The 26,144-nt window shown below is 49.3% G+C and overlaps 2 protein-coding genes across 6 annotated transcripts in view; one reads left to right on the forward strand and one right to left on the reverse strand.

The window, feature by feature from the left end:
- The window catches only part of OTULINL (OTU deubiquitinase with linear linkage specificity like), a 32,652-nt gene that overhangs the window by 2,634 nt on the left and 3,874 nt on the right, over nucleotides 1–26,144 (reverse strand). The window contains exons 1-7 of one of the 3 annotated variants that reach the window (XM_081015002.1): nucleotides 14,397–14,548; nucleotides 8,368–8,521; nucleotides 6,681–6,712; nucleotides 6,488–6,579; nucleotides 3,629–3,778; nucleotides 2,534–2,662; nucleotides 426–698 (exon numbers count right to left, since the gene is read on the reverse strand). In XM_081015002.1, the coding sequence (XP_080871128.1) occupies nucleotides 426–698; nucleotides 2,534–2,662; nucleotides 3,629–3,778; nucleotides 6,488–6,579; nucleotides 6,681–6,712; nucleotides 8,368–8,474 (783 nt within the window). In that variant the 5' untranslated portion in view covers nucleotides 8,475–8,521; nucleotides 14,397–14,548. Of the gene's footprint in view, nucleotides 1–425; nucleotides 699–2,533; nucleotides 2,663–3,628; nucleotides 3,779–6,487; nucleotides 6,580–6,680; nucleotides 6,713–8,367; nucleotides 8,522–14,331; nucleotides 14,549–26,144 lie in introns of those variants that run through there. The other 2 variants (XM_081015004.1, XM_081015003.1) reach the window with 2 other exon arrangements.
- LOC308482066 (uncharacterized protein) overlaps nucleotides 3,785–26,144 on the forward strand; it is a 75,505-nt gene continuing 53,145 nt past the window's right edge. For all 3 annotated transcript variants that reach the window (XM_081015082.1, XM_081015083.1, XM_081015084.1), the window contains exons 1-2: nucleotides 3,785–3,916; nucleotides 6,700–6,757. In XM_081015082.1, coding sequence (XP_080871208.1) covers nucleotides 3,818–3,916; nucleotides 6,700–6,757 — 157 coding nt within the window. In that variant the 5' untranslated portion in view covers nucleotides 3,785–3,817. The remainder of the gene's footprint in view (nucleotides 3,917–6,699; nucleotides 6,758–26,144) is intronic.

A 26,144-nucleotide genomic window follows, 5' to 3' on the forward strand; every position in this document is an offset into this window, starting at 1 on the left:
TATATGTTTCAGACAAGAGTAGAATTCAATTTCTTAAGAAAGAAAATGAGCTCCTTCATTTTAGAAAACAGTTACTAATCCAAGTGCCAAATAAGATAGGCTTGAAAGTGCATGGGAGATGTCTTGTGAAATCTCAGATAAAATAAATATGGCCAAATAAGGTTTCCACTGCTCAGGAGATGAAGCTTCAGGGCCCATATATTTATTGTCCCTTCCTTGTGACTAGTAGAGATAGAAGAAGCAGAAGCACAATTCAGGTTGCCTCTTGAAGAAAAAATCTGTTTTTTTACTGCACACAGCTTGCCCTATTATTTGTTTTCCTGGTGTAGACAAAGCTGCATTAACACATCCAAGTACTGCAGTATTTGAAGCTTTCCTTGAATGCTACAGAACCGTTGGATTTAGTTTTTCCAGCTCATATTTACCTGATCGAGGCCTCTTCTCTCCCCTATGGCGTTCAGATGATTCATCATGTAGCTCAAAGGGTCCAAGGAGGTATCGCGTACAAAAAGCTGGTTAAAAAAACTTGGGATGCACTCTTGCTTGTTGTTCAAGCATTCGTAGACTTCTATTACTTGGTAGAGCATGATGAATTTTATGGCCTCGTACAGTTTGTGCTCCATACTTTCATCAGCAAAAAGGGCGTTGCACAAGTTCCCTCTTTCATATGGGTCTTTAATACTACTGACTTCCATCCACTATAATGCATGGAACAACAAAAAGCAGAAGAGGTGGGGGCAAAAAGTTAGCTTGAGGAATAAAACAGTTAAATAGCAAGTAGCAGTTTTATTTTTAGCTGAAGTATTTAATATTGTATATACTAACAGCAAACTCAAGTTCTCTGAATTCTGGTCCAATTAGGCACTAAGAGTAGAAGTAAGGCACCAGCAAGCTGAGTGAAGCCCAAGGACAGCAGAATACCAAAACAAGAACATACAGTGGTACCTCGGGTTAAGTACTTAATTCGTTCCGGAGGTCCGTACTTAACCTGAACCTGTTCTTAACCTGAAGTACCACTTTAGCTAATGGGGCCTCCTGCTGCCGCCGCGCCGCTGGAGCACAATTTCTGTTCTCATCCTGAAGCAAAGTTCTTAACCTGAAGCACTATTTCTGGGTTAGCGGAGTCTGTAACCTGAAGCGTATGTAACCTGAGGTACCACTGTACTATTAAGGTGGCAAAAAAGTAAATAAATCCCAAAATGGCCCTGAGAGGACTGAGCGTGATTGGTGGTCATGGAATGCCAACTGGCTGCGGAAGTAAAGAAAAGAAAATTGTGGGGAGAAGGAATGAAATGAAATACTGTGGAAGAGATGTGCTGGAACACTGTAAATATTTTGTACCTTGCAAGATTTTGTTACAGGTCCCACTTGCACACAGATAATGGTGATTCACAGGTGTAAAAGGTAGCTTGAAACACCTGTGGTTCAGCTACTCAGCTCTCGGCCATTGACTGCTCTGAGTAGCTGTCCTTAAAGGTGGGTTATCAAGCTTTAAAAACAAATGGTGCCCTTTGAGACAAGCCTTTATTTGATGCACTTAATCTCCCGCTTTTAAAAACCACATCGGTTCAATAAATTTGCACATCACTAAAAACTCAATGCGGTGCCTTTTGGAGATACAAGGTGTGAACGTTTTCTTCAGTAACTGTAAAATAATAAGAATAACTCCACTCCCCATCCCATCAAAAAGTGTATTTTAATTCTATTTTGCAGGCCTGTAATATTAAATGTACCCTCTCCAATTAGATTACCCCCACTAATTAGTTGACTAGAGCTTCTGTTAACTGATCTACAGATTAAACTAATTGAATGTTCTGCCTCCTTGCGCCTCAATTGTCTCCTTCCCATTTCCTCAGTGGTAGGACGTCTGCTTTGTATGATGATCCCAGGTTCAATCCCAATCACCTCCAGTTCACGCTTGGAGAAAACCCTGTTTGATATCCCGGGGTGAGAACTTCAGTACATAACACCCCTCCCCACCGAGATAAGGCGTTAGTTACAATCGTAATGGTTTCCTTATATACAGCACTACACTGTTGGTCTAATGGAAGTATGTGAAATGTAACCGATATGCTTTTGTGCCTAATTGAACCATTACATGTAATGCTGTATATAAGGAAACCATGACGACTGTAACTAACGCCTTATCTCGGTGGGGAAGGGTGTTATGTACTGAAGTTCTCACCCTGGGCCAGCAGGGGGATACTGTAGATAGTTATGCAAATAAGGGCTCGAAAGTGACATTCAGTGATTGGATAGTTTTAGGAAATTGTTACAGTTACGTTGTACTGGAGCTCTATATAAGCAGGCTGACTGAACCCTTCAGTTCAGTTCTGTTCTGGCCAGTGAATAAACAAGAGCTGTTTGAAGAATCACTGTGTCATCTGATATGTTCACCCACAACTTAACAGTTTAACAATAGACCAATGGGCTGATATGTAAGGTTGTGGCCCTAATATTTCATCCATAGCACAGCAATAGTTTATAGTGACAATGGGCAATCCATCCATCCTGCTAATACCTTCCCACTCACCTGACTTCTCAACGTTTCAATGCATCTACGCAATTTTCCCAGTGTATTGGAGCCCGTGTACTGTTCTGATCCAAAACTATATTGCTGGATCCAGTTGCAGCCTTGAGAATAAAGAAGTTTCTCGGGGAGCTGAAACAGAAGAGAACATAACCAGTGGAGTAATTCAGTGGGAATTTTAGGATTTCGGTCTGCATGGTGCAATTGGCTACAGTGTCAGATTGGGACCTGGGAGAATCCCAACTCGGCAATAATGCTCACTAGTTGATTTCAGCCTGACCTACCTCACAGGATTGTTGTGAGGCTAAAACAGAAAGGGGAAGAACTATGTATACTACATTAATAATAATAATAATAATTATACACACACACACACAGTAGTACCTCGGGTTACATACGCTTCAGGTTACATATGCTTCAGGTTACAGACTCCACTAACCCAGAAATAATACCTTGGGTTAAGAACTTTGCTTCAGGATGAGAACAGAAATCGTGCGGCGGCAGTGCAGCAGCAGCGGGAGGCCCCATTAGCTAAAGTGGTGCTTCAGGTTAAGAACAGTTTCAGGTTAAGAACGGACCTCTGGAACAAATTAAGTACTTAACCCGAGGTACAACTGTGTGTGTGTGTGTGTGTGTGTGTGTGTGTGTATGTGTGTATATATATATATATATATTCCATCCATCTGACTGGGTTTCCCCAGCCACTATGGGCGGCTCCCAACAGAATATTATAAACACAATAAAACATCATACATTAAAAACTTCCCTTAACAGGGCTGACTTCAAATGTCTTCTAAAAGTCAGATAGTTGTTTATTTCCTGGACATTTGATGGGATGGCGTTCCACAGGGCAGGCGCCACTACCGAGTTCCCTGTAACCTCCCTTCTCACAGTGAGGGAACCGCCAGAAGGCCCTCAGAGTTAGACCTTAGCATCCGGGCTGAATGACAGGGGTTGAGATGCTCCTTCAGGTATACTTGAGCTGAGGCCGTTTAGGGCTTAGAAGGTCAGCACCAACACTTTGAATTGTGCTTGGAAATGTACTAATATACTAGAAAAGCATTCACTTTGCATATAATCATTTGTTTCAGGACGTACCTTTAGGACATCTGTTGCCTTTGTCCACGATGGAAGAGGAATACCTTGGCTGAAAATCTGGAACAACACAGCTCTCAGCACACAGTAGTTATCTCCCCTGACCTGCCGTACATATTTCACATGGTGTCTCCAAAACAACTCTTCATAGGCCTTAAAAGAAAAAGAGAGAAAATACCAAATTAACAAGGAATGGTATTTCCTGAATTTTGGATGGGGACAAATGATTGGCTGGAGCAGTTGATCGAGGACCATTCTAAAGGAGAACACCACAAGCAGCTCTACCACGAGGTAAGGTCAGGGGCTAAATTTTGGGTATCAGCAAGAGCAGCCGAATGGGTGGCAGTCAGAGCTGACCACTGGAATGCAACCCATGGGGAGAAATTCCTCCAATGCAATTCTCAGTTAAGCAAATGGGAGCTGCGCAGCAGCACAGTTGTTATCTCACACAAGACCACCACATTTTCGGTGAATCTTGTGAAGGAGAGCTTCCCAATGGATTGTGCACCATGTTAATTAGTGGGGGTGGGGGGGGAAGCACACCTTATCAAATTTTCTAATACCTGAATGGCCAAGATTCCAGACACTGAGAACGTTTCATTTTCCTTCTCCTGTGTTCTGTTTCCTTCACTGCAATGCGATATACGGGAACTAACCATTAGACAGCTGTGTTCACCTCGGGGATACCAATTATTCAGGGACTGAACAAAGTACAGTGGTCCCTTGGTTCTCAAACTTAATCTGTTCTGGAAGTCTGTTCCAAAACCAAAGCGTTCCAAAACCAAGGCGCGCTTTCCCATAGAAAGTAATGCAAAACGGATTAATCTGTTCCAGACTTTTTTTAAAAAAACCATAAAATAGCAATTTAATATGAATTTTACTATCTAATGAGACCATTGATCCATAAAATGAAAGCAATAATCAATGTACTGTACTATAAAATAAATAAGACAGTATTGTAGGTGATAAAAAAATTATTATTTTTCCTTACTTGCACTGATGATAGTCATTGTTTGGATGGGGGGCTTTTACCCATTTCCGCAGTCACACAATCAAATCGATCAGTAGCTGAACTGGGTTCCACACAGTCACAAAAACAAATTAACCGAAAAAGTTTCCAAAACAAAAATGCAAAATAAATAGTAAAAACAAAAGTGCCAAACTTAATCTGTTCCGGAAGTCTGTTTGACTTCTGAAAAGTTTGAAAACCAAGGCGCAGTTTCTGATTGGTGCAGGCGCCCCAAAAACAATAGCCGACAGCCGCACTGGATGTTCAGCTTCCCCAAAACATTCGAAAACCGGAACACTTACTTCTGGGTTTTCGGTGTTTAAGAACCAAGGTACCACTGTAGCACCTTGAAGCCTAATTTTAATATATCCTAGCCTTGGGCAACAAACCTCTTTATGTGCTACAGGTGAAGCAGGCAGGCAGCAAGCAAGGCAAGGCCATAAACCAGTAGAAAGCTAGCTAGTAACAACAACAGCAAAAATCACATGTTTTGGAAGCTTTTAAAGTTGGAGTTCTGCTTTATTTATTATAAACCTATGTACTACTAGATGAAGCATCCCTTTTTTTGAGGTGGAGACCTTGTCATGGATAGTACATTATGATCTACTTTGCGTCTTTGCTCCCCTTTGAAAATGGCTGTAAGGAATGAAGTGGAATTACGTTGCGAAGGGATGTCCTCAATGTTATTGCTTAATCTATGCATTCAAGGGAGACATTGAAGTGCAGCTTGCATCTTTCATGCAGTCTTTGAAAGTCTGTTGATGTGGGAGAGGTCTGCGCTGGATTTTGAACTTTGGTTTCGTAGGAGAACAAGCTGCAACAAGTTGTATGTTTGCAGAGTCTTTGCTCCCCTTTCCTCCTCTGCATCTGAGGGGGGAGGACTGAAAGCATCACCTTTTGACCAAATCCCAGTTTGTAGTTATGTGGGAACCTGTGATTTAGTCTACCTGGTTCATTAACAAATCTGAAACCAGTATGACCCTGGTTCCTTTGAACTAAGCACGGTTTCTCAAATGTGGATGTAACAGAACACCATCTTTTATTCAAAAGTGGAAGGTTTCGATCTCCTCCTCCAAGCAAGGGGTGCAGGCATGAGTCAACTTGTTCTTTTAAAACTAAGCCGTTGATTACAATTGCATCGAACCACACTCACTGTGTCCTGAATTTGCATGCCAACTTTGTGATATTTCAAATTTCAAGGCAGATACTGCATTGCAGTATATTACCCCAAGGATCGCCTCCCCACGTATGAACTGATCCAGACCCAGCGATCATAATCTGAGGCCCTTCTTTGTGTGCCTCCTCCATGAGAAGTCTGTAGGGTGGCAACATGAGACTGGGCCTTTTCTGTGGCGGCTCCCCTCTTGCGGAATGAGCTCCCCAGGGAGGCTCATCTGGCATCTTTGTTACATATCTCAAGGCACCAGGTGAAAACATTTCCTCTTTTCCCAGAGCTTTGGCTAATTAAACAACCTGTGGCCTTTTAAACTGGGGGGTATTGCTTCATTTCTTATTGAGTTACATATTTTTGTGTCTTTACACTGTAAATTGCCATGTCATCCTCGAATGAAAGGCCGGTATATACGGAAAACTTAATAAACAGATGATAATTTCCTCCCTGCTTTGAAAATGGCACAGGGGTCGGTCATGCTGAAATTGTAATTTGCAACAGGGAATTTTGTTCTGTATGCAGGTGCCCAAACTCATCTTGATATCTCGGGCATTTAGCAGAGATTCTGTGTTAAAAATATACAAAACCGAAGGCCAAATAAGCAAGCTGAACTTTGCTCAGCCATCCATGCAGTGTGTCCATTTACGTATTAGTAGCTCACCCCTCTCATTCTTAGTCTTACCTTTCTCATGTGTTTGGCCTGCTCTGTTTCTTCTTTCCATTCTTTTGCACAGTAGCCAAGCAAATCGGCTTCAGCCGAAACACCTTGGTTATCTAAGTATAAGCGCAGGTATCAGTTAGTAAAATGAATCTGTTTAAGATTATATGAATTTCCCCCCCAAAAAAGAACATTAACACAGTACTGCATATATTACTTGTGAATTTTCTCTGCAGGTATCTGCTCCACCTGAAAGCCAAACAGCAAGAACAGTAATCAGAAAGTCTGCATCAAGTAAGCAATGTTTAATAATAATAATAATAATAATTTATACTGTTGGAAGCTGGTGAGCAGGAGATTTGTAAATGACCGAAGGAAGCACTTCATTGTGTAACACAAAAACAAATACAGTTCGCTACCACAAGATATGGTAAATGGCCACTAGTTTAGATGGCCCTTCAGAAAGGATTAGGAAAAATTAAAGCGCTATAAAGAAGTATTTGCCCTGATGGCAAAATGGAGTCTCCATGTAGAATTTCCTGCTACTGCTATTCAGGCTGCCCAATGCTTTCTATTTCAAATGTCCAGGCTGTGAGGACCATTGTTTATATACCCAAAATGGCAGCACCGGCTCACTAGAGGTTGGGGTGGGGGGAATTTTGATATTTGCAGAAGTACTGTACTTTTCCATGTATAAGACTAGGCTTTTTTCTTTAAAAATTATGCTAAAAGGTGGAGGTCGTCTTATACGTGGGTAGTGCATAGGGTAGACGTTTGATTGGTTGCTGTTGTGGCTGTCAGCGGCTATTGGGCGTGTTATTGGTTGATGCGTCAATGGCTAGTGTTGATTTGCTGACGCTGTGGCAATTGGGCAGGCGATTGACAGCTTCTTCCAGCGAGGGGACAGACGAGAGGCAGATTTTGCGCCGCATGCGGGTGAGCGTAAAAAAATTCAACAACTCTGTGCCCTCTCCCCCCACTTTCTTAAATTTTAGTCCTCTGAAACAGGGGGCGTCTTATACATGGGGGGGTCTAATACACAGAAAACTACGGTATTTAAAAAATGGAGGGAAAGCTGAGAGGGAAATCAAATGGAGCAGAGTAGCTGGACTGCTGAACAGCATCAATCCACACTACAATGTTGGTCCGTCTTGTACCTCTGAATACCAAACCTTGGAAGCTGGCAGAGATACCTGGTTCCCTGCTCTTAGACTAGAAGGACTCATGATCTGTTTTAGCAAGGCTGTTACTTGGTTCTAATGCTGGGCTGGAAAAACCTACTTATGCAGCCCTCTGCGTCATCTGAATCTCTGGACACTGCACACCCAACTTCTAGCTTTCCAGACTGCTCCAATTGGTAATTGTCTCCTGTGTGTGTGTGTGTGTGTGTGTGTGTATGTAGGGGACAGCTGAACTGCATGGGGTTGTCTAGATCAGGGATGTCCAACTTCCAAGAGACTGCAATCTGCTCCCGCTAAAAAAACAACAGGCAGTGATCTACCCATTGTATTGACCAAAGTTGTTGAGTTTTTTTGGGGGGGAAGGAGCTGGGGTCTTTTTTTGCAGGGTGGTGTGTGCAATCAATAAGGATCATGCAATTGACCACAATCGATCAGGGACGCCCCACAATCGACCGGTAGATCGCGATCAACCTGTTGGACATCCCTGGTTTAAATAATACTTGGGTCCCTTCCAACTTTACACTTCCATGGTTCTATGCATGTGCGCACAGGAGAGAAAAGGGATGGGGTGGGATGACACAGAGGAAAACTATGCAATCCTGCAAACTCTGCCCACCATAATATCTGGCTGCACTGACCATTGATTGTGCTTTCCCTCCCACCCATTGACTTTAACCATGGAGCAGTGGCACTTCAGAGGAAGAATTACTCCATCAAACCTACCATTTTAGCAAATGAGCAATATATGTATAGAGTTGCCTGCAATACCACAGAGCAGTAGCAAGAAGAGTCATGGTTAATGCAAACTGTCCCTTTACAGCTTGCAACATGTAGGGGTGATTGACAGCTCTGATCTAAGAGGGTACATCATTCTATCCTAAAAACAGAAAAAAAGAATTATTAACCTTCATTGTTTTGATATATTGACAAAGTAATTCTTCTAAAATGTAAGGTTTATTAATTTCTCAGCACTACAGTGGTGCCTTGTTTTGAGTCCGGGATCTGTTCCGGAACCCCGGACGCTCGACAAAGCGCTGCTCTGTGCACACGCGTGGAGCAATTTAGTGCTTCTGCGCATGCGTGAGCAGCAAACCCGGAAGTAACCCATTCTGGTACTTCCGGGTTTGCCACGGACGTTCGCCGAAATGACGGTCGACGGGGCGGACATTCGCTGAGGTATTACTGTATTATCAATGCGACAATACAACCATTTCAGAGTCCCCTACTGTACAACAGTACAGTACAACAGCATACCCTCACTTCTTCCTAGAAGGCACACAGCAATAGACCCCCGTGCCCCGACCCACCATATTAATGACACATTCGTAACTAATGAAACATCAGGCAGTCAGGAAAACAGAAGCAGTATTTACAGATCAGGGACCCTGTTCAGATTTTCCCAGTCCGCTTTTTGAAAAGAAAAGAAAAAAGAAAAGAAAAGAAAAGAAAAGAAAAATGGTGCAAAGGAAATCTTTCAATTTACTGTTGGCAGTTCGTGCCATTTTGTAAACAAAAAGTGGAAAAAAAGAAGCCTCTACTTGCAACTGAGAAGTCACAAAACTGAAATAAGTCAACCAGCCAAAAGACTGACCACAAGGTTGAGAAACGGGTTGCAACAGGGCAACCGTCTCTCTTGGAAGGTGGTGGACTCTTCTTTCTTGGAGGTTTTAAAGCAGTGGTTGGATGGCCATCTGTTACGGATGCTTTAGTGGAGATTCCTGGATTTGCAGGGGGTTGCACTTAGATGACCTTTGGGTTCCCCTCCAATCCTACAGTTCTGATTCTATGAACTATTGTGCAATGAAGGTAGCAAACCTAGTGTCGGCCTCTTTTTGGGAAAGGACTTCCTTAGCTCTGCTTTTCTCAGATCTCACATTTTAGGTCTCCCCATGACCACCATCAGGCATTTCAGCTGAAAGGTCAAATTGGAGACAGTTGCTAGTGTGGAATGTTTAAAAAAGGCTGTGAGAAGCTTGTTTGGTTGCTTGCCCTACCTCCCATCACTTCCAGGTAACTCAAAATCAGAAATGAAGCTCATAATCATCTCCAAACACAGGGGGCAGCAAACTTTTTCAGCAGGGGGCCAGTCCACTGTCCCTCAGACCTTGTGGGGGGTCGGACTATATTTTGGAAAAAAATATGAACCAATTCCTATGCCCCACAAATAATCCAGAGATGCATCTTAAATAAAAGGACACATTCTACTCATTGAGAAACACGCTGATTCCTGGACCGTCCGCGGGCCGGATTTAGAAGGTGATTGGGCCAGATCCAGTCCCCGGCCTTAGTTTGCCTACCCATGTCCAAACATTTCATTCTAGCCCCTTTGCCCTTCCATTTCCTGAGAAATGACCTCTGGCTTTAAGACAGGCACCCTAAAAAAATTGAGGGGTTACTTTAAATAACCATGTTTCCCCTCAGTAAGTTTACTTTGCTGCTAGCATCAGTGCAGAAGGTCAGTTTGTACCTGATAGAAGAAGAAGAAATACCTACATTTACCTCTGTACTGATGGATGCAAATGCCTGTCTTGATTGCTAATGTTCCAAAAAGCAACATCTTCCAATAGCTGTCTGCTTATAAAACAGTTGTCTAAATACAGGGCGACAAAAGCACGCCTTGCCAAAAGAAGCCTTACAGTTTCTTTATGCAAAGTTTTGCCATTGGTTCATCTAGCTCATTACACGGATGGACCGCAGCTCTCTAGGGTTTCAGACATTTGAATGCAAGGCATGTGCTCTTCCAAAGAGATACGGCATTTCCCTCGCCTCATTAACTTGGCAAAGGAAGAAGTAAATCAGTCAAATAAGGGCGTCTTTATTGATGCAGTCCTGGTGCATTAATGGTGGACTCATACTGGACTGTCCACACATCCATTCTGCTTTATTAGTTGTTCTGCAATGCTTCCCCAATGTTACCACTTGATTTCTGTCTGGATGGGGGTGCTCTTTCACTGCAGCGCAGTGAAAGCAGGACAAAACCCAAGCAAAACACCAGAACGTCTGTCGTAGGAGACGTCCCCAGGGTTTCAGTAGGGCATGCACTTATTGGAAATGAAGTACCGTATTTTTCGCTCTATAGGACACACTTTTTCCCCTCCAAAAATGAAGGGGAAATGTGTGTGCGTCCTATGGAGTGAATGCAGGCTTTTGCTGAAGCCTGGAGAGCGAGAGAGGTGAGTGCGCTCCAACCCCTCTCGCTCCCCAGGCTTCAGGCAGCTACCTGCAAGCCTTCTGAGCGCGGCGGGAGTTCCAGCCGGGCTCCGAAGGCTTGCGGATAGCAGCCTGAATCCTGAAGCCCGGGGAGCGCAGTGCTGCGCACCCCGGGCTTCAGGCATCTAACCGCAAGCTCCAGGAGCGGCGATGAGGTTGCGCACAATCTTGCCGCCATTCCTGGACCTGTTCTGGGGGCTGGGGTCGGGGAAAGCTCGGGCTTCCCCTGCCCCAGCCCCGCGGCTAAAAACGAAGCCAAGACAGCGAGCAGGATCCATCCCGCTCACTGTCTTGGCTTCTTTGCTCTTTGGGGCTGGGGAAATAAATCCCCCCCCCTTTATTTCTCCCCCTAAAAACTAAGTGCGCCCTATGGAGCGAAAAATACGGTAGTATGCCCATTCCAAAATTTTTGAAGTCTCAAATAGCAGGATCATGTATAATGACTCCAACATCATCACAAACACAAATCACTATGAGTGTAGAATAGAAAGGATGTCTGGGGAGTCCCTAAATTTCAAACTGTGTGTAACGTGTAGAGGTTGATAAATCAGGTTAAAAATATATGCATTGCCTTTCAGGCTTTCAGAAGAGGCCTTATCTTCGAGCTGTGGTGGGGAGCAGGGGCACTAACTTGAAAAAAATATTGGTACATAATTGATCACAAGACATGGTGTGCGCACAAACCATTTGAATGTCAGTGCCCATCAACCTGGGGGGGGGGGGTCACAGCCTCCTCAAATATTTTATTGGGGGTAGGTGAAGAGACCACAGCCTCTAGGAGTTGGTTCCTATGTGGGGGGTACCTGTGGCCCTCCATATGCTGTTGGACTCCAACTCCTATCAGCCCGAACTAACACAGTCAATAACCAAGTATTATGGGAGCTGTTGTCCAATCACAATGGGAGTGCCGCAGGTTCCCTATCTCTGTCTTTGAAGGATATGCACAGCACTGGGCTGCTTTAGGTACACCTGTCAGAAAGGGAGTGGTCTAGAAAGCCTGGACTTTGGATTCTGATATTTCAGAAGGGAGGAACAGAAACTACAAAAGCCTGCCTATTTTGACTGAGCATTTGCATGTCACACCCAAGCTCACTTCTTTTCTTTAAAGGCTTCTATAAGGTGCCAACTAAAAGTCTGTTAAAAATCCTGCAGCTGTTTCATATTAGGGGCTCGGTATCCCCACACTTCTTGCCCTTGAGGCTGATTTTTTGCTCCAGCCCTCAAGCTTGCAATATTCTGTAGCTCTTCTTCAATTGCAATTCCTGTGTGGAATGTCCCTGTGCCAGAAGCGTCTACAGTGGTACCTCGGGTTAAGAACTTAATTCGTTCTTGAGGTCTGTTCTTAGCCTGAAACTGTTCTTAACCTGAAGCACCACCTTAGCTAATGGGGCCTCCTGCTGCCACCGCGCTGCCGGAGCTCGATTTCTGTTCTTATCCTGAAGCAAAGTTCTTAACCCGAGGTAATATTTCTGGGTTAGCGGAGTGTGTAACCTGAAGCGTATGTAACCTGAAGCGTATGTAACCCGAGGTACCACTGTAGCTACATCCTCATTTACAATAAGCCTGCAACATATGCACATTTAACTTGTGTGCATTCAGCTTTACACACTTGATATTTTTTTTTTTTAAAAAAATTAAAGTGGTGAGGTTCTGTGAAAAATGATGTTGGCAATCCCACCAGCCACTGAACCCAATAGGTTTTGACTATAAACAATTTTGGCTTAAGGCACTATTCCTGGAACGTAACTCCCACATAAGTTGCGGGCTTATTGTATACAGTGGTACCTCAGGTTAAGTACTTAATTCGTTCTGGAGGTCCGTACTTAACCTGAAACTGTTATTAACCTGAAGCACCACTTTAGCTAATGGGGTCTCCCACTGCTGCCATGCCGCTGCCGCACGATTTCTGTTCTCATCCTCAAGCAAAGTTCTTAACCCGAGCTAATATTTCTAAGTTAGCGGAGTCTGTAACCTGAAGCGTATGTAACCTGAAGCATATGTAACCCGAGGTACCACTGTACTAATGGCAAACTCAATTATCCAAGTGTGGATCCTCATGTAGTCAAAATCCTGCTAGCCACACACAAGAGGGAAGTTTCAGGCAGGTTTGCGGGAACCTTCAAGGTTTCTAGGCATACTAAAAACTTTGATGGAAAAAGTACCCTAAGAGGGGGACTCCAAACCAAAGCAATGAGGGCTGAGCATGAGTGTGCCACGGAATGGTGGCTGACTGTTGAGAGAGGGATAACATAAAACCAGTGAGGGGCTAGCCTGTTTTTCTGGTTGGTTGGCACTCTATCCCACTGCCACACAAGAGCTCTGAGCAAAACTTGAGTTTTGAGGCTTACTGGGATGGATTCCAAAATGATAATCTAACAATAGTGATGAATTTGAGCAAACAGCTTCCTAATACACAGCTCTTTCTTTCAGGCCAAATCAGATGTGATGTAGAATATCTGTGAATGAGATCTCCCACATTATTATTTTTTTTAAGGACTGACAGCAACTACATGGGGCCCCAATCGGGATTGGGAAATGGGGGGAAGTGTTAACTCTCCCCTCTCAATTAAAACCACCCCCTGAAGCTGCTATTTACTTGTGGGCAGAAATATAACAGGTACCCATTCTGCTGCCAGCCAGTGCTCTACACTACCCTGCGAGTGTGAGTGCGCAAAAGAATGTAATAAGCAATTGCGACCCACATTAGGATACCACAGACATTTGCATCCTCGATCACACGCAAAACAAATACTGTAATGTGTGAGGATTAGTCTCTAGCCACAATGCCTTTTAGACAGCTTTTCTTTCTCACCCCTGCCTCAAGTCTTAACTTCTACTGTAAAGAGGAGGTGTAGTTCATTGCCGACTTAGAATGATAAGAGTTAGGAACGACCCCGAGGATCCAACCCCCTGCAATGCAGGAATATGCAGCTGCCCAATTTGGGCATTGAACCTGCAACCTTGGCACCAGGCTCTAAACAGCTGAGCCATCCAACTTGTATGAGAAGTAAGGATGTCTCTGGCCTTGAACTTTTCCCTATTTTCCATTTTTGGCACGTAACGCCTAGTGCCAAACGCTCTTGAGTCTACAAGCAAATGTTCCCACCCCTCCCCCATGCAATCTGATAAAATAAAATCCTAGCAACGCACCCACCCCCTCCCCTTCCTTGTCCAAAACTCAACCGCGCACCTATACACAAAGGCGACGCGTAAAAAGTGCCTGCCTGGAGCGCTTTTGCGCGTGGGCAAAAAAACCCCAGGCGCTTCCCGAGTTTTCCCAGCGCACAGGTCAGGCAGCAAAAAAGGGGGGGACTTGGCTGGAAGTATGGAATCGGGGCCCTCCGCTACATCTGCTTGTAGGAAAAGGAAGCCCAAGAGCTGGGCGCGCCAGACAGAGAAGGGAAGTGCAGAAAGAGAGAAGTAAGCGCTGCATTCCGCTGTTTGCGTAATTGCGCGCCGCCAGCGCCCCTTCCTCACCCCGGGTCTCGCCCTCGGGGAAGCTCTCGGAGACGAGCCGCTGACAGCGGACTGGTTTTCCTTACCGCCTTGGCAGTTGCTCGGGCCTCTTCTTGCCTGCGGCGCACTCAGAGGGCGGGCGCGGGTGAGTGGAGGCGGCAGAAAGGAAGGGAGAAGGCGCGACACCAGCCTCACTCCGCCCGCTGCTGGCGGACACAAAGGCGACACCGGCCACGCCTCTGGGAGGCTGGCGGCCCGGGCAGGAGAGACGCCCCGATCGCCAGAAAAGCCCTCGCGGAGTAACAGCCCACTTTCTCTTCTCCCTTTCTCTGGGTGCTGCTGGAGTCGTGTCGAAGCGCACTTGGGCATTTTAAAGGCGAGGTTACAAGTAGATGTGAGGGCAAGGAAGCGAGAAACAAGAGAGGAAAGACTACCGTTGATTCTTGAATTGGTCCTGGCAGTGTTTTGGAAGGAAGGCTTGAGAAGGGAGGCATTCCACAATTTTTGTGACGGCAGAATCGCGCACTGCATCCAAACCATACTGCAACCTCACCAGCCCCGCCTTCCGTTTAAAAAAAATGTTTGTGTTGGGTTTGACAGGCTGCTGGACACAGCTTGTTGAAAAGCCGTTTTTCTTTTCTTTTTTTAAAGTAATGAGCCTAGGTTTTGTGAAATGCACTGCATGGTACTATTTTGACATCCACATTCTGAAAACGTTGTGCAAGATGAGAAAGAGGAGCCGATGAAGGGCCTTAACGTGTTAGCAGTCAAAAGTTATTTTGTTCCTACTGCAGCAGTTTCAGAATAAATGCACATAACAGCTCAAAGACTTCTAAAAGCACAGCCTGCTCAGCAGAAAAAGGCCCACGTGAATTCTGGCCAATTGGTCACTAGAACAGTTCATAGCCCTGATCTGAAGAAAAGCTTATATTAGAGTCTGCAGTTATAGCAGAAAGAGCCACTTTGAGCAATATGCTTATGGGGGATCCCCAGGATTTGCTTTTTTGCAGGGTGGAGGAATAAGTAAATACTGCAAATACATAACCAAATACGACTAGCATCAGATAACAGGTCTATCATTTCTGGTAGGTCTGGAGGCTAAGCAGTAGCCTGGCCTGATTGCCCCATCTAGAACAAATTTGAACACAGAGCAACACTGGACTACAGTTCAGGACTGTGTTGTGCACCTGTTTAGCTGGGGATAGTGGCGTAATAACACTTGAGCTAGATTGCAGCAATTACTTTACCAGGGAAGACCAAAAATGGCTATAAAATGAGTCAATAAGTTTCTTCTCTGGACAATGGGTGTGTCCTTCTCAACTTCTCTTTGTTCAAGTGATTAGTTGGCCAATTGCTTTCCTGATATTAGTCGTTACCATGATTTCATTCGTTGGGTAAACACATTGACTTTCGGAAATAGGTTAGTTTGTTACAAAATGAATGGGCATTATAGTTCTTGCATATTTTGCCAATTATTTTAGGTTCTACGATGTCAAGAGTTGCTTTCTAAAAAACATTTCATTAAGAAATCTGGGAATCCAGAGATGATAGCTAATCCAGGAGGGGCAACTGCTCCCCACCCCGTGCGTATTGTACATGCTGATAATTTAGCAAGAAAGCAAACAAATAAACAAACAAACAAACAAACAAACAGCAGCCCAAATAATTTTCATCAGGAAATAACTGCCAAACCATTTGCTTCAGTAGTCCACAAAAAGCAGCACAGAAGTAATGCAGAATGACCTAAACTTCTTGGTTTTTGAATGGTGGAGATTTAAGAACAACAGTCTCAGAGGTGGGAAATGTTATTTGAAATTGGCCTCTAGTTTATATGGCTGTAAGGTAAAGCTAAAGGGACCCCTGACCATTAGGTCCAGTCGTGACCAACTCTGGGGTTGCGGCTCACATCTCGCTTTATTGGCCAAGGGAGCCGGCGTACAGTTTCCGGGTCATGTGGCCAGCATGACTAAGCCGGCGACACCAGAGCAGCGCACGGAATAATAATAATAATAATAATAATAATAATAATAATAAATTTTATTTATATCCCGCCCTCCCCAGCCGAAGCTGGGCTCAGGGCGGCTAACAACAATCAAAATAATCCAGCATTCTAAAAACATTCATTATAAAATTAATTAAAATCAAATTGATGGCAACCATTAAGCAAAATTCTGTGCAGATTGCCAGAGGAGGGGATCAGGCTGCGCCCTGACCAAAGGCCTGGTGGAACAGCTCTGTCTTGCAGGCCCTGCGGAAAGATGTCAGGTCCCGCAGGGCCCTAGTCTCTTGTGACAGAGCATTCCACCAGATTGGAGCCGCGGCCGAGAAAGCCCTGGCTCTAGTTGAGGCCATCCTAACATCTCTGTGGCCTGGGATCTTCAGGATGTTTTTATTTGCAGACCGTAAATTTCTCTGTGGGACATACCAGGAGAGGCGGTCCCGTAGGTACGAGGGTCCTAGGCCGTATAGGGCTTTAAAGGTTAAAACCAGCACCTTAAACCTGATCCTGTACTCCACCGGGAGCCAGTGCAGCTGGTATAGTACCGGATGAATATGATCTCGCAGCGAAGACCCCATAAGGAGTCTCGCCGCGGCATTCTGCACCCGCTGGAGATTCTGGGTCAGTCTCAAGGGCAGCCCCACGTAGAGCGAGTTACAATAATCCAATCTGGAGGTGACCGTCGCGTGGATCACAGTGGCTAAGTCAGGGCGAGAGAGATAAGGAGCCAACTGCTTAGCTTGGCGGAGATGAAAAAATGCCGCCTTTGTTATAGCTGTAATCTGCGCCTCCATAGAGAGGGAGGTATCAAAGATTACACCCAAACTCTTAACGGACGATGCTGGCACTAATTGCACCCCCGCAAGAGATGGGAGTTGCCCCCTCAATCCCATATCGCCCCATCCCAGCCAGAGGACCTCTGTCTTCGAAGGATTTAACTTCAACCGGCTCCCACGTAACCATCCAGCCACAGCTTCCAGACATCTGGTCAGTGTGTCTGGGGCCGAATCAGGATGGCCATCCATCAACAGATAGAGTTGGGTGTCATCGGCATACTGATGGCAACCCAGCCCAAAACTCCGGACAAGCTGGGCGAGGGGGCGCATAAAGATGTTAAAAAGCATCGGGGAGAGAATCGCACCCTGAGGCACTCCACACACCAAGGAGTGGCGCGATGACAGTTCCCCCCCAAGCGCCACCCTCTGTCCCCGACCAGAGAGAAACGAGCGCAGCCATTGAAGGACTGTGCCCTGGATCCCCACGTCGGCAAGGCGGTGGTCCAGGAGTTCGTGATCGACCATGTCGAAGGCTGCTGACAGGTCTAGAAGAATCAGCAGCCCCGACCCGCCTCGATCCAGCTGCCTGCGGAGATCATCTGTTAGGGCGACCAGAGCCGTCTCGGTCCCATGACCAGCGCGGAAGCCGGACTGGAATGGATCGAGAGCCGATGTTTCATCCAGAAACCTACCAAGCTGTTCAGCAACCGCTCTCTCAATCACCTTACCCAGGAATGGAAGATTTGAAACCGGGCGGTAATTGGATAGATCTAAGGGATCTAATGATGTTTTCTTTAAGAGCGGACGCACCACTGCCTCCTTCAGTTCCCCTGGGAATATCCCGGTGCCAAGGGACAAATTGATGATATCACCCAGGGCGGCCCGCACCTCATCTGGACACGCTCTAATCAGCCAAGACGGGCATGGGTCAAGAGGACAGGTGGTGGGCTTTCCAGCTCGGAGGAGTCTGTCCACATCGGCTGGGGATATCCGGTCAAAGTGGTCCAATACTGGACCTGAGGACAGTCGAGGGGCCTCCAGTTCCTTTATTGTATCCAAATAGGCAGGGAGGTCATGGCGGAGCAACAGGACCTTCTCTGCAGAAAAGCTCGCAAATGCCTCACAGCTGTGTGTCAAATTGTTATTTAAATTTGGCTGTCCTTCAAGGGACGTTAAAGACCTAATTATACTAAATAATTGCGCCGGGCGAGAGCTAGCGGACGCAATGGAGGCTGAGAAGTAGGACTTCTTAGCGGCCTTCACTGCCATCTCGTAGGTTTTCATAAGAACCCTATAAGATGTTCTTGAGGCTCTGTCACGGGCACCCCGCCATGCTCGCTCTAGCCGTCTAAGGTCCCGCTTCATTTTCCGAAGCTACTCGGTAAACCAGGGAGCCTGGTTTCTGCGGGATCGCAGAGGGCGCCTAGGTGCGATCTCATCGATGGCTGCTAGGAGCTGGATATTCCAGCCCTCAACAAGCTCAGTCAATGAGTCGCCAGGGGGAGCAAGTTCCCGCAAGGCCTGACGGAATCTATCAGGGTCCATCAGCCTCTGCGGGTGAGCCCAAATTGGCTCGCCACCTAAGCAGGGTGGGGGTGGAAAATCAATCCTGGCTTTCAGAGCGTAGTGATCAGACCATGGCACCTTCATCGAAGGAGACATGATGTGCTGGTCCCGGGGGTAAGGTACCGTGAGTGTAGCAGAGTCCACACGAAGAGGGGTGAGGTCCGATGCAGAGAGCCGGGCGGGGAACAGGAACGCTGGAACAGAAGGCCGAGCAGGGAACAGGAGTACCGGATAGTCAGGAACAGGAAGCCGAGCAGGGATCAGGAACACAGGAAGGTCCGAAGCCAACAACGACGTTGCTCCCGCAACCTGGGGCCGGGCTGACTGGGCTTTTATCCTCTTCTAAGGCCAGGGGCGGTCCCGGTCCCCAGGAGCCCCGCCTCCTCTGGCCTTAAGGCGAGCACTCCTCCTGGGGGCAACCAGTTCCCTTCGCCTCTCTGCCCTAAGCCTCTGCAGATCAGGAGAGGCCGAAGGGTTACTGGGCCCTGGAGGAGGCTCACCTGTGGCCACTGAGTCATCAAGCCCCTCTGGGGCCAGAAGGGCTTCACCTGGGGCCAGCTCCTGATGCACTGCCACAGGTGCAGGCTCTTCAGCATCTAGGCCTTGCCCCAGTTCAGCCGGCCCTGGAGGCGGGGACTCCTGTGCAGGCTGGGATTCCTCTGTTTCATCCTCCGAATCGGAATCCCAGGCCATCACACCATCCCCCCTCCCAGGCCCCCCCCTCAACCGAGGGTCCGGACCCGGCTTGCCGGGGTACGTCGCATGGAACTCTCGGAGGCAGGCAGGTGCGTGGACATTGGCCGCTGGTTCCCAGGAACGGTCCTCCGGTCCGTACCCCTTCCAGTCAATGAGATACTGCAGCTTTCCCCTGCGGTATCGGGAGTCCAGGATGCGTTCCACCTCGTACTCAGGCTCTCCCCGAACCAACACTGGCTGCGGTCGGGGACGGTTCGGGTGGAACTCGTCGGGTGGGGCCACCGGACTCAAAAGGGACCTGTGGAAGACCGGGTGAACCTTCAGGGTTGCGGGTAACCGGAGACGGAATGCCACAGGAGAGATTTGGTCTACGATAGGGAACGGGCCGGTGAAGCGGGCGTCCAACTTCCGCGAAGGTCGAGAGGGGTGGAGGTGGCGAGTGGAGAGCCAAACCAGGTCACCGACGCGAAGTTCCGGCCCCACCTGGCGGTGGCGGTCGGCCTGGGCTTTGTACGCTTCCTTGGCCTGGTGCAGTTGCTCCACCAAAAGCTGTTGCTGGGACTGGAGCTCTTGAAGCCACTCCGTCACCGCCGGGACCGCGGATGCCGGCAGCACCTCTGGAAACAGCCGTGGATGATAACCATAACTGGCCTGGAACGGGGTCTGCTGGGTGGACGCATTCACCGCGTTGTTATAGGCGAACTCCGCCAATGCCAGGTGGTCGACCCAGTCATCCTGCTGGTAGCTGCAGTAACACCGGAGGTACTGCTCCAGCACCGCATTCGCCCGTTCCTTCTGGCCATCGGTCTGTGGGTGGTAGGCTGACGAGAGGCAGACCTCTGTCCCGAGGGTCTGGTGTAATGCTCGCCAGAACCGGGATGTGAACTGAACGCCCCGGTCGGACACCACGCGCTCAGGTAGTCCATGCAGGCGGAAGACATGCTGAAGGTACAGCTGAGCAGTTTCCTTGGCTGTGGGTACAGATGGACAGGGAGCGCAGTGCACCATCTTGGTGAAATGGTCGGAGAAAACCAGAAGGCAGGTACAGCCACGAGACGAGGGTAAGTCCACTACAAAGTCCAACGAAACTGTGTGCCAAGGGCGCGGTGGAACTGGCAATGGCTGAAGTAGGCCGGGGGGTCGCCCGGTAGGTCCCTTGGCGCGCCGGCAGACATCACAACCAGCAACATAGCGAGCCACGTCAGCCTTCAGGCGGGGCCACCAAAACTCACGACTGACCAGATGGGTGGTCCGATACCGTCCAAAGTGCCCCGCTGCTGGGGCATCATGGGCCATCCGGAGAACCTCCAGCCGCAGTGGCCCTGGCGGGATGTACAGACGACCGTGGTGCAGCAGGAGGCCCTGATGCAGGACCAGCCCCGGATACTGTGGGCTGGACCCTTCAGCCAGCTCCCGGAGTCGTTCCTGGGCCCAAGCATCGACCCGCTGCTGTTCCCGCACCCGAACCTGCAGTGGCTGCGCCTCCTGGGTGGCCAGGAATGCGGCCGGAGGTAGGATCGTGGTGGGTTCTGCTTGCTGTACCGTGTCTGCGTTGTCTTCAGGTTTCCGGGACAGGGCATCCGCCTTCAGATTCTGAGAGCTAGGGATGTAGCGGATCCGAAACTGGAACCGGGAAAAGAACAACGCCCACCGGATCTGTCTTTGGTTCAGCTTGCGGGTGGTCTGGAGGTACTCCAGGTTCCGGTGGTCGGTTCTCACCTCCACCGGATGTCGTGCCCCCTCAAGATGGTGGCGCCAGACCTCAAAGGCTACCTTGATGGCCAGTAGTTCCCGCTCCCACACAGTATAGTTACGCTCCGCTGGTAGGAGCTGGCGGGAATAGAAGGCACAGGGTAAGAGTGGCGCTTCAGGACCAATCTGTTGAGACAAGACGGCACCGAGAGCCGTACTGGAGGCGTCGGTCCCCACCACAAAGGGTCGAGAGGGGTCAGGATGTTGTAAGATTGGTGCCCTCTGGAAACAGGCCTTCAACCCCTGAAACGCCTCCTCTGCCTCCTTGTCCCAGGAAAACGGCGTCTTTGGGCGCAGTAGCCGGGTCAACGGGGTGGTGCGATGAGCATAATCAGCGATGAAGGTCCGGTAGTAATTGGCGAACCCCAGGAAACGTTGTAGGTCCTTGCGGTTCCGGGGTGCCGCCCATTCTTGAACCGCTGTCACCTTCCCCGGGTCCATTTGCACCCCATCCGGAGAGAGCCGGTGACCAAGGAAGTCCACAGTCCGCTGATGGAACTCGCACTTGTTGAGCTTTGCGTACAAACGGTGCTCACGCAAGCGCTGCAGCACGGTCCGGACATGTCCCTCATGGCGAGCCGGGTCACGGGAGTAAATCAGTATGTCATCCAAATACACCACCACGTACTTGTCTAACAAGTCCTGAAACACGTGGTTGATGTAGCGTTGGAACACAGCAGGCGCGTTGCACAACCCGAAAGGCATAACCAAATATTCGAACTGCCCGTACCGGGTCCCAAACGCTGTCTTCCACTCATCCCCGGCTCGGATCCGAATCAAGTTGTAGGCCCCCCGGAGGTCCAGCTTGGTGAACACCTGTGCCCCTTGCACCCGCTCCAGCAGCTCCGAGATAAGGGGCAGGGGGTATCGGTCTGGGACGGTAATTTTGTTCAGGGCTCGGTAATCATGGCAAGGGCGGAGTTCCCCACATTTCTTCTTAACGAAAAGCACTGGTGCCGCGGTAGGCGAGGTGGAAGGCCTAATGAACCCACGCTCCAGGTTCTTGCGCAAGAAGTCCTGCAAAGCCTCGCGCTCTGGCTCTGTTAGAGAATATAAGCGACTCACTGGTAAAGGCGCTCCGGGTTGGAGGACTATGCCGCAGTCAAAAGGCCGATGCGGCGGCAGCTGGTCTGCCCCCCGTTCCTCGAACACGTCCTGGTAGTCCTGATACACGGCTGGGAGCGTGGGTGCTGCCTCCTCTGAGGGCGCGGCCGCCAGCGTCCCGGATTGAGCATGGGAACATGGGTCTGGGAAGTGCACGGTCCGTTTGACCCAGTGAATCTGAACGTTGTGGGCTTCCAGCCAGTCCATCCCGAGCACCAGGGGGAAGCGGGGCATAGAGGCAATGTCCAAAGTTCGCAACTCCCGGTGCTGCTGGAAACACAGGACCAGGGGCTGGGTCTCCTGAGTAACGGCACCTGAACACAGAAGTCGTCCGTCAATCGCTTCCACCTGGACCGGTACTGGCTTGTTCCGAAGTGGCACCTGATGATGGGCGGCAAAAGCAGCGTCCATATAAGAGCGGGTTGCCCCTGAATCTACCAAAGCATGGGTGAGGATCCAGGGCCCACCTGGAGGGTATAAACGTACCGAAACCATAAGATGTTGCAAGTCCATTGATGCAGGCCCATTCTGCGCGGTTTGGGACCCCCGGTAGCTAGGGCCATCAGCTACTGGGGTTGGCGGTTTCCCTGCGGCTGGCGTTTCTCAGGGCAAGACCGAGCGAAGTGTCCACTTCCGCCACAGTAAAGACAGAGATTTCCCTCCCGACGCCGCGCCTTCTCTGCGGGGGAAAGGCGTGGCCGCACTGCCCCGAGCTGCATAGGCTCCTCCGTTAAATCAGTTGTGACCGTGGGGCTGCCGGAAAAAGCTGGTGCCGTGAACTGGAAGTGTCGGCGACCCCGGGCCTGACGACGATCCTCCAACCGGTCGTCTATTTGTAGACTCCGTTGAATGAGAGTGTCTAGCGTGGTGGGGCGTTACATTGTGGCTAACTGGTCCAGTACCTCGTCCGAAAGCCCTTCGAGATACTGGTCCCGCAGTGCCGAATCATTCCAGGTCAAGTCCTGTGCCAACAGCCGAAACTCCGTGGTATATGCGGCCACCGTGGACTTGCCCTGTTTCAAACGCCGAATCGCCCGGTTGGCTTGACTCCCTTTCTGGGGGTTGCCGAACGCGGCCTCCAAACGATTGCAAAACCCCGTATAGTCTGCCAGCAAGGGGGAGTCTTGCCTGAGTAGCGGCAACGCCCACTTGGCCGCCTGGTCCTTTAACAAACTAATCAAAAAGTGCACCTTGGTGCGGTCGTCAGGAAAGTTCCGGGCTCGCCCCTGAATATACAGCTTGGCCTGGGCCAGGAACATGGGAAAGCTGGCCGGGGCTCCATCAAATTTCTCAGGCAAAGCCACTGGGTACTTGCCAGGAGCCGGGGCGTCGGCCCCAGGAGCCGGTAGGGCTTCCAAGCGTTGCTGAAGTGCCACAACCGCGTCACTGAGCTGCTGCACGGTGTGAGTCAAGGCCTGGTTCTCCTGGGCCAAAGCCACCAGTGTAGCCGCCTGGTCAGCCATGGCCTCTGGCTCTTCCCGAACGCACCCCTACGAAGGGGGAGTGCGGGTGTGGCGGGAGCAAACTGTGCTGGTCCCGGGGGTAAGGTACCGTGAGTGTAGCAGAGTCCACACGAAGAGGGGTGAGGTCCGATGCAGAGAGCCGGGCGGGGAACAGGAACGCTGGAACAGAAGGCCGAGCAGGGAACAGGAGTACCGGATAGTCAGGAACAGGAAGCCGAGCAGGGATCAGGAACACAGGAAGGTCCGAAGCCAACAACGACGTTGCTCCCGCAACCTGGGGCCGGGCTGACTGGGCTTTTATCCTCTTCTAAGGCCAGGGGCGGTCCCGGTCCCCAGGAGCCCCGCCTCCTCTGGCCTTAAGGCGAGCACTCCTCCTGGGGGCAACCAGTTCCCTTCGCCTCTCTGCCCTAAGCCTCTGCAGATCAGGAGAGGCCGAAGGGTTACTGGGCCCTGGAGGAGGCTCACCTGTGGCCACTGAGTCATCAAGCCCCTCTGGGGCCAGAAGGGCTTCACCTGGGGCCAGCTCCTGATGCACTGCCACAGGTGCAGGCTCTTCAGCATCTAGGCCTTGCCCCAGTTCAGCCGGCCCTGGAGGCGGGGACTCCTGTGCAGGCTGGGATTCCTCTGTTTCATCCTCCGAATCGGAATCCCAGGCCATCACACATGATCACATCTATACCGACGCCAAAGATCAAATCCAGTGTGTGGCCTGCTTGATGTGTGGGGCCCAAAACAAACTGGGAGAGCCCTAGTGTCGCCATGGAAGACACCAGGTCCAGAGCCTGTGAGGAGGGAGTGGCATCAGCATGGATGTTGAAGTCCCCCAATACCAATAGGTTAGGGAACTCCAAGGCCCAGCCGGCCACTGCCTCCAGCAGGCCTGATAGGGTGGCTGCTGGTGCGCTAGGTGGCCAGTACACCAGCCAGACAGCCAAGCTCACCTCGGAGCCCACACTAGGCCAACACATTCAATGCCGGGGATCGATGGCGATGGTAGAGCCCTGAAAGAACAATCTTCCCGGATTAATAATGCCACCCCTCCCCCCGGACCACAGTCCGCGACTGGTGGAGGACGGAGAAACCCGGGGGCGCCATCTCTCGTAAGGTAACAGTTTCCCCTTCGCGCACCCAGGTCTCCGTCACACAAGTCAGGTCAACCCCCTGCGAGGTGAAGAAATCTCGCAGGGTGGCGGTTTTGTTGCCTATAGACCTGGCATTGCACAACACCAGTGACGGAGGTGAGTAATCCTTGCTCACCCTACCTTCGTCCCTCGGGATGGGGCGCAGATTGGAAAGGGTACGAGCATATCCATATCTCAATCCCCTTCGCCTATGACATCTGCCCCCACCGCCATACCTCCCTCGCCCCACTACGGTAGCAGTTTACCTTCCCGCCAGAGTGGTGCCTATTTATCTACTTGCACTTTGACGTGCTTTCGAACTGCTAGGTAGGCAGGAGCAGGGACCAAGCAACGGGAGCTCACCCCGTCGCGGGGATTCAAACCGCCGACCTTCTGATCAGCAAGTCCTAGGCTCTGTGGTTTAACCCACAGCGCCACCTGCGTCCCTTATATGGCTGTAATATACATCTGTATAGCTTGTGTTGCATTGAAACATCATATTTTATCCAATGTAATATCCTATCTTTTCGGGTGCATTTTGTATCTGGCTGGTAGCTATTGAAAATAGTGTTGCAAAAGTTGGACTCCACCCTCAACATGTGGCAAGATTCCAGGCACTCACCAAGGGTCTGTGTTGCTGTGAGAATCAAGACATGGTGGGAACTGTCGCACCTTTAGAAATATGTTTTAATTACACATATTTACACCTTTAGTCTACATAGAGGGTGTCCAGATCTTACAGCATGTTCTGCTCAAGTGAGGCTTGTTCCTCACAGCAGTGCAACACTGGAGTCCAAGGCATCTCTCCCAACCTGCCTTCAGCCAGCCAGCCGAAATGGTTCTGCCCCTTTCCCAGCTATTCCAAGCCTCTTGTCAAAAGCCCCAAACTCTTCCGGTGACACCACGCCTAGTTATCCTGGCAACTGTCCAAATCTGCTGCCTCTGTTCACACCTCTAGCCAGTGGGGAAGGACAGTTCTCTTGCATTGCCAGTGGCCCTCAATGGCCCCGTATTTTGCTTTAAATGGCCCTAGCCTGGCCAGGTCATTTTGCAAAAGCTAGCCCAGGAATTCCTCTGCAGCTTCTATTATCCCTTCACATCCAAAATACAGTGGTGCCCCACAAGACGAATGCCTCGCAAGACGGAAAAACCGCTAGACGAAAGGGTTTTCCGTTTTGGAGTTGCTTCGCAGGACGAATTCCCCTATGGGCTTGCTTCGCAAGACGAAAATGTCTTGCGAGTCTTGAGATTTTTTTTTCGCTTTCCCCCCCCCCTTTATCTAATCTGCTAAGACTTTAATAGCCTTTAATAGCCTTTTAGCAGCTAATCCCCTAAGCCTTTAAGCCTTTAATAGCCG

Source organism: Podarcis pityusensis (assembly GCF_964106645.2).
Source record: "Podarcis pityusensis genome assembly, chromosome: 7".
Classification (NCBI taxonomy): Eukaryota; Metazoa; Chordata; class Lepidosauria; order Squamata; family Lacertidae; genus Podarcis; species Podarcis pityusensis.